Source organism: Babylonia areolata, chromosome 35, assembly GCF_041734735.1.
Source record: "Babylonia areolata isolate BAREFJ2019XMU chromosome 35, ASM4173473v1, whole genome shotgun sequence".
Classification (NCBI taxonomy): domain Eukaryota; kingdom Metazoa; phylum Mollusca; class Gastropoda; order Neogastropoda; family Buccinidae; genus Babylonia; species Babylonia areolata.
Window position 1 is genome coordinate 25,555,805 of NC_134910.1, and position 8,255 is coordinate 25,564,059.

The 8,255-nt window shown below is 48.1% G+C and overlaps 1 protein-coding gene across 1 annotated transcript in view; it reads left to right on the forward strand.

Annotated features, from left to right (window-relative positions):
• Positions 1-5,908, forward strand: part of LOC143278035 (uncharacterized) — a 144,008-nt gene extending 138,100 nt beyond the window's left edge. The window contains exons 10-11 of the mRNA XM_076583047.1: positions 4,126-4,320; positions 4,558-5,908. Of these exons, the coding sequence (XP_076439162.1) occupies positions 4,126-4,320; positions 4,558-5,862 (1,500 nt within the window). The 3' untranslated portion in view covers positions 5,863-5,908. The remainder of the gene's footprint in view (positions 1-4,125; positions 4,321-4,557) is intronic.
• Positions 5,909-8,255: the final 2,347 nt, after the last annotated feature.

Below are 8,255 nucleotides of genomic sequence, written 5' to 3' on the forward strand. Positions count from 1 at the left end.
AACAATAATGATAATGATGATAATAATGATGATAACAATGATGACAACAATGATGCAACGATATATAATGATGATGACGATCGTGTGGAAGGCCTGTGACTGAACGAGTGAGGAGCGACAATGATAATAATGATGATGATAATGAAGTTCTTCTTCTTCTTCTTCTTCTGCGTTCACTCGTATGCACACGAGTGGGCTTTTTCGTGTATGACCGTTTTTTACCCCGCCATGTAGGCAGCCATACTCCGTTTTCGGGGGTGTACATGCTGAGTATGTTCTTGTTTCCATAACCCACACCGAACGCTGACATGGATTACAGGATCTTTAACGTGCGTATTTGATCTTCTGCTTGCATATACACACGAAGGGGGTTCAGGCACTAGCAGGTCTGCACATATGTTGACCTGGGAGATCGGAAAAATCTCCACCCTTTACCCACCAGGCGCCGTCACCGTGATTCGAACCTGGGACCCTCAGATTGACAGTCCAACGCTTTAACCACTCGGCTATTGCGCCCGTCAATGAAGTTATAACAACAATAATAATAACAATAATGATGATGATGATGATCATGTGTAATGTATGTAACAGAATGAGTGATGGACGACAACAATGATGATAATGTTAATGATGATGATGATGATATAACAACAACAGCGATGATAATGATAATGATGATGATCATGCGTAAGGCCTGTGTGGCTGAACGAGTGACGAGCGACAACGATGATGATGATGGTGATGATGATGATTATCGTTATTATTATTAGTGTTGTTGTTGTTGTTGTTGTTTCTGTTATATCATCATCATCATCATCATCATCATCGTAAAATATAATAATAATGATCATAATCATGATGATGATGATGATAGCAACAGCACCAGCACCAGCAGTAGTAGAATACAATAGAACAGAATATGACAGAATACAATAGAACAGAATATGACAGAATACAATAGAATAGAATATGACAGAATACAGTAGAACAGAATATGACAGAATACAGTAGAATAGAATATGACAGAATACAATAGAACAGAATATGGCAGAATACAATAGAACAGAATATGACAGAATACAATAGAACAGAATATGACAGAATACAATAGAATAGAATATGGCAGAATACAAAAGAATAGAATATGGCTTTATTACCAAGTGTACCGTGGTCAACAGGAAATATTGGGAGTTGGGGTAGTACATAAAAGGTACAAACATAAATCGAAAGATAGTAGTAGTAGTGGTAGTAGTGGTGGTGGTGGTGGTAGTAGTAGTAGCAGTTGTTGTTGTTTTAAAGAGCGACTTATCAAATACATTGTGTTCTAAGCGCTTTACAAAACAATAGTTCCAGCAAACAAAAAACAAAACAAAAAAATCGCATTGAAAGAATGGAAGAGGAAAAGAAGGGAAGAAATGAAATAAAGAACAGAAAGGGGCGGGGGGGGGGGGGAGTAAATACAGAAGACAGAAAGGAGGGAAAGATAAATTCACAGAAAGAGAAAAAAAAATGGAAGGAATATGAAACAGATAAAAGGAAAGGAAGGAAGGAAAGAGAGAAAAAAGAAATAAAAAAGACACACACACACACACACATTCCCATCCATTTCTCGTTTAAATTGCTTTCAGTGAAAAGACGAAAAGGACATTTCCAATTCTACTCAAAAACGAACACAAAAAAATGTATAAACAAAAACAGACCAAAAAAAAAAAAATAAATAAAATAAATTAAAAAAATCCGGATGAAAGGCACAATCGGTTTATCCTTTTTTATTTTTATTTTATTTCATTCTGTTCTATTTTTAATGTATTTTACTTTTTTTGTTGTTGTAATGTTCCCCAAAGGGGCTACATTCAAAATGAAAAGGCCTCGAAAGAAAATCGAATATTTCCGGTGTAGCAGTCTGTTCCTACCCTCTGTTGATTTTAACCCCCCGGGGGGATCAAATCTGACCACTCCCAGATTAATACCAAAGTCTGGGTAGACTGGGTAGACCTGCATAGTTGGCGTTTCCTACCCCACCCCACGCCACCCCACCCCTTCCCTTGTAATAATGACCCCCGGGTGGAAGTTTAACCCAGGTAGAATCAATCCTTGCTGTCAAAGCAGCCAACACACTACCCCTCTTTGCTTCCGTCGTTCAATCGGAGACCAGGATCCAGGTGGTAGAGTGGTTAAGACGCTCATCTGCCAGTACAGTGTCTGTGAGGGTGTGGGTTCGAATCCCCCTATCACCCTTTCTCCCAAGTTTAACTGTAAAATATCAAACTGAACGTCTAGTTATTAGAATGAGACGATAAACTGAGGTCCCTTGTGCGGCACGAACTTAGCGCATTGATTAAGAAACAACAACGGGGGGGGCGGGGGGTGGGGGGGGGAAGAGAGAAAGAAAAACAAAACAAACATGGCAACAATAGTGTTCTCCTCTGGCAACGTGATTCTGTAAACGAAATCCACTTTAACACGAACACAAATACATATGCACAGACTCAAGGCCTGACTTCTATATATATATATATATATATATATATATATGTGTGTGTGTGTGTGTGTGTGTATGTATATGTATGTATATATATGTGATAGTCAATCGTGTCCGACTATGACCATCAGAACAGCAGTGGAGGCAACTGCTGTTCCGACTATTTGTGCTAGAATTTGATTATAGTGGAGAGTGTCTTGCCCAAGTTACATCCCCACTCTCTCGGCCAAGAGGGTTTTAGGACAGTCGGCGTTGGGGATGGTTCCCAAAGGCCAACCAGCCCACAAGGCTGCAGCACTAAGAGCCAGTGCTGTCTTGCCTCCTAGTTTGAGAGTCATAATCCTTCATAAAAGACTAAGCTGTAAATGATTTCCTATTGACTGGAGAAACCATTGATAACAGAGCCCTGACTAAGCGCAGTGGGTTATGCTGCTGTCAGACACTTACCAAACAGATGTGGTGTAGCGTATGTGGATTTGTCCGAACGCAGTGACGCCTCCTTTAACAAACTGAACCTGAAACTGAAACTGTTTTGGAGGGAAGAGGAGGGTTCTGAAAACGTAGCTCAGAACTACCTCCTCCCTCCCCCCTCTCAACCTACCCCCCCCCCCCACCCCACCCCCCCCCGCCCCCCCCAACCCCTTTCCATTTTCAAAGGCTTGATTAAACTCGTAGAAAATGGATAACTTTAAACTGGGAGGGGGGGGGCGGAGAAGAGGGGGTGGGGGTGTATTAACTCGTCACAAAAGATCTGGGATTTATTCGAGGCAAGCCCAAAATGACCCCCGGGTAAAATCCAGAATGGAGGGGGGTAGTTTTAGGCTGTTTCACCGGGGTAGGAGCCGGTTGAGTTTTAAACGGAGAAGTATTGATATATTATGTATATTATGTTTTGTTTTGTCCGTCTGTCTGACTGCCTGTCTGTTTCTCTCTGTCTGTCTGTGTTTGTCTCTATGTCCGTCTGTCGAAATGCCCCTGTGTGTGTGTGGGTGTGTGTGTGAGTCCATCACCATCACCACCACCATCACCATCTTCACCACCATCACTGCTACTATCACCATCATCATTACCACCACCATCATCACCACCATCATCACCACCATCACCATCACCACCACCATCACCACCATCGCCACCATCATTACCACCATCGCCACCACCACCACCATTATCACCATCATCAACACTACCATCATCATCACCACCACCACCACCATCACCATAACCACCATTATCACCACCACCATTACCATCACCATCGCCACCACCATTACCATCATCATCATCACCATCATCACCATTACCATCACTACCACAATCACCACTACCATTACCACCACCATCACCATGAAAGCCGCTACCATCACCACCACTGCCACCACCAGCACCATCAACACCACCACCATCATCACCATTACCAACACCATGACAACCACCACCATCACCACCACCACCATCACCGTCACCACCACCAACATCACCAACACCACCACCATCATAACCACCATCACCATCGCCACCACTATCACCATCATCACCACCATCATCACCATCACTACCACCACCATCACCACCATTATCATCATGATGACCATCACCATACTGCCTTCACAACCACCCCCTCACCACCCTGACTGCTGCAGGTGTCCCGCTCACCCAGACGAAGCCGGGTGGCCACAGAGGAGAGGGAGTACCTCCGCATGGAGCACCGCACCACCCCCTTCTCCTCCAAGAGAGACCCCACCCACCACCACCACCATCACCACCCCAACACCACCCCGCCACCCACCCAGCCCCTCCTCCCCCAGCCCTTCACCATCTCTACCCAGGACTCCCCCTTCCACCCCCCATCACCCCCACCACATCCCCCGTGTCCGGGGGGGAGGGAAGAGGAGGAGGAGGGATTTGGGAAGAGGGGATGGTGCGGGGGAGGGGCTGTGTTGGAGGAGGAGGAGGAGGAGGTGGTGGTGGAGGAGGGGGAGAACGGAGACCAGCTGTACCCCCACCCCCACCATCATCTCTCCCACCACCACCACCCTCCTCCTCCTCCTCCTCCTCCACCACCACCACCCATGTACCCGTCATCGTCATCTTCATCGCCGTCATCATCGTCAGCGGTACCAGCGGCAGAGGAAGGCAGATCGTGGTGTTCCGTATGCGCTGGGACAGGGGTGGTATTGCTTCGGGGGATGTCCAGTCGCAGGGACGCCAGTGGAAGTGGTGGTGGTGGTGGTGGTGGTGGTGCAGATACCTCCGGCTTCTTTTTCGATCCACGCAAAGAGGAGGGGGAGGGGGGAGCGGAAGGCGTTTATCGTGATCATGACGTCACCAGCCCCACAGGAAAACCTTTGCCCTCGCAGAAACCTGGAGGACGTCATCACCATGCCAGTCAGGAACACCCTCCCAAACCCTGCTCCGCCCCCGTTGATGCCTCGCGTGGGGAACCCACCTCCCCCTTCTCCTCCTCCTCCTCCTCCTTCCACACCTCCGAGCGCCCTGCTGTCGGCGCGGCGCAGCAAACCGCGCACAGCATTTCCAGCACTGAAACTCTCTACGCCAGAGAGAGCTTCAGACACCTCCACGGTCCCAGCGACAGCTCATCACCTGCCAAGAAAACGTCAAGGGAGAACTCTCAGAATGATTCGACAACAACCCTTGAAAAATCCTCGCCGAAAGAAAAAGAGGAAGAAGAGGAGGAGGAGGAGGAGGAGGGCGGCGTGTGGAAGAGGCGGAAGGACAGACCAGAGGAGGAGGAAGAGGAGGAGGAGGAATCGACTCAAGAAACGCCCCTGACATTCACCTCCGCGACGAACAAAAGCCACAGCCCGAGAAGAACACGAGCCTTCCCAGCTAACAGCAAACACACCACCACCACCACCACAACAGCAACCACAACCACAACAACATCAACACCAACAACACAGCCATCACGACACCACCCGACCAGCAGACAAGGAGAAGAAAGAGGCCACACGAACACCACCACCACCACCACCAGAAACTTTAACGCCACAAGACTCTCACAGCACCACCCTCACCACTACCACTACAACCCCACCGCCACCACCACCACCACTCAACAGCCCACCACCACCACACTGCCACCCAACCACCCGTGCTGTCAATGCTGGCACACATCAACTTCCTCCATGACGACGAACTCAGTGTCGTCGGCCTCGAAAGACAAAGCCATCATCCAGCGGCTGATGTCGATGATCCAAAGCAAACACGGGGAGGAGGTAAAGGATGAGGAGCTGTACAGGGAGTGGCATGATGTGGCCTGTGTCCTCGATAGGCTTCTGTTCTACGTCTTCCTGATCATCACCGTCGTCTCCTCCGCCGTGGTTCTGGAGATGAGGCCTAATGACGTCAGGTTCTGAGGGGGTGACTGTTGAGGGTGAAGGCCTAATGACGTCAAGTTCTGAGGGGGTGACTGTTGAGGGTGAAGGACTAATGACGTCAGGTTCTGAGGGGGTGACTGTTGAGGGTAAAGGCCTAATGACGTCAAGTTCTGAGGGGGTGACTGTTGAGGGTGAAGGACTAATGACGTCAGGTTCTGAGGGGGTGACTGTTGAGGGTAAAGGCCTAATGACGTCAGGTTCTGAGGGGATGACTGTTGAGGGTAAAGGCCTAATGACGTCAGGTTCTGAGGGGGTGACTGTTGAGGGTAAAGGCCTAATGACGTCAAGTTCTGAGGGGATGACTGATGAGGGTAAAGGCCTAATGACGTCAAATTCTGAGGGAATGACTGTCGAGGGTAAAGGCCTAATGACGTCAAATTCTGAGGGGGTGACTGTTGAGGGTAAAGGCCTAATGACGTCAAGTTCTGAGGGGGTGACTGTTGAGGGTGGAGGTCCCTTTACCCTTCTTCCAGCCATTTTCAGGATTGTGGCAGAATGGCCAAGACGCTCAGCTGCCGATACAGAGAGTCCGTGAGGGTCTGGGTTCGACTCACACTCTCGCCCTTTTCTCCCAAGTTTGACTGGACAATCAAACTGAGCGTGTAGTCATTCGGATGAGACGATAAACCAAGGTCTTGTGTGCAACACGCACTTGCCGTACTGGAAAAGAACCCATGGCAACGAGAGTGTTGTCCTCTAGCAAAATTATGTAGACGAAATCCAGTCTGTATGTGCACAAGTATATAAGCATGCACTCAAGGCCTGACTAAGTGTGATGGGTTATGCTGCTGGTCAGGCATCTGCCAAACAGATATTGGTGTAGCATATATGGATTTGTCCGAACGCAGTGACGCTTCCTTGAGAAACTGAAACTTTGCGGACATAGGGGCGGTGAATTCAGACCCACTGTGTCTAGGGCTCGGCACAGGAAGGCGGGGCCCAATCCTCTCCTTCTGTAGGTGACTGTTTGTTGTTGACGATCATCTGACTCAGCGCACACACACAGGGTTCACGAAAGGTCAAGGACCTTGAAGTGGCAACTTACACAGTCATGACTCAAACTTGGAGGCAAGACTGCTCTGCCTCTTAGTGCTGCAGCCTTGGGGGCTAGTTTGCCTTTGGGAACCACCCCAATGCCGACTGTCCTGAAACCCTCCTGAGAGAGTTGGGGCTGTAACTTGGGCAAGACACTCTCCACTATAATCAAATTCTAGCCCAGATAGTCGGGACAACAGCTGTCTGATCTGATTCTAGCCCAGATAGTCGGGACAACAGCTGTCTGATCTGATTCTAGACCAGATAGTCGGGACAACAGCCGTCTGATCAGATTCTAATCCAACTAGTCCAGACAACAGCTGTCTAATCAGATTATAGCCCAGATAGGACAACAGCAGCCCATCAAATTCTAGCCCAGATGGTCAGGACAATAGCTGTCTGATCAGATTCTAGCTCAATTCTAGCCTATGGCACTGTCTAGTCAACTGAAGTCGCCAACGGCGATGCACTGTCTAGTCAACTAAAGTCGCCTATGGCGGGGCACTGTCTAGTCAACTAAAGTGGCCTATGGTGCTGCACTGTCTAGTCAACTAAAGTCGTCAATGGCGCTGCACTGTCTAGTCAACAAAAGTCGCCTATGGCGGTGCACTGTCTAGTCAACTAAAGTCGCCTATGGTGGTGCACTGTCTAGTCAACTAAAGTCGCCTATGGCGGTGCACTGTCTAGTCAACTAAAGTCGCCAATGGCGCTGCACTGTCTAGTCAACTAAAGTCGCCAACGGCAGTGAAAGAGTTAAAGCTACCTGGCCACAGGTGAGTGTGTTGCCGCAGATTGGCATAAACTGGAGGAGAGGGAGTTCCAGGCGAGTGCTCCTGTTGGTTCTGGCCTTGCTGATTCGTCTTCATTTGGAACTTTGGGCGTCCTTCTTACCTCCCCCTTTCACATACGGGTTCCTGTGCACAGAGCCGACGTCCGGTGTACCTTGGTCAATGCTGTCAACTGAAAAAAAAACAACCTCAAGAGTCCGTATTCTGGTTTGATGTTCCCTGTTTGTTGTTGATTGTTGTTGTTGTTGGATGTGATGGTGGTGGTGGTGGTTTGGTAATTAGTTGAATGGGATGAGGAGGGGGAGGGTTATTGTTGTTAGTTGTTGTTGTGGCATTTGCTGCTGTCTCTGTTTCTGATTGTGTGTGTCTATTTATTTGCTTTTGTCTGTCTCGGTCTCTGACTCTGTCAATCTATCTGTCTGTCTATCTATCTATCTATATGTCTGTCTATCTATCTATCTATCTGTCTTTCAGTCTTTCTGTCTAGCTTTTTGTTGTTATCATGCTTTTTGTTGACATAGAATTGTAGTCCTGATTTTTGTTTTGTTT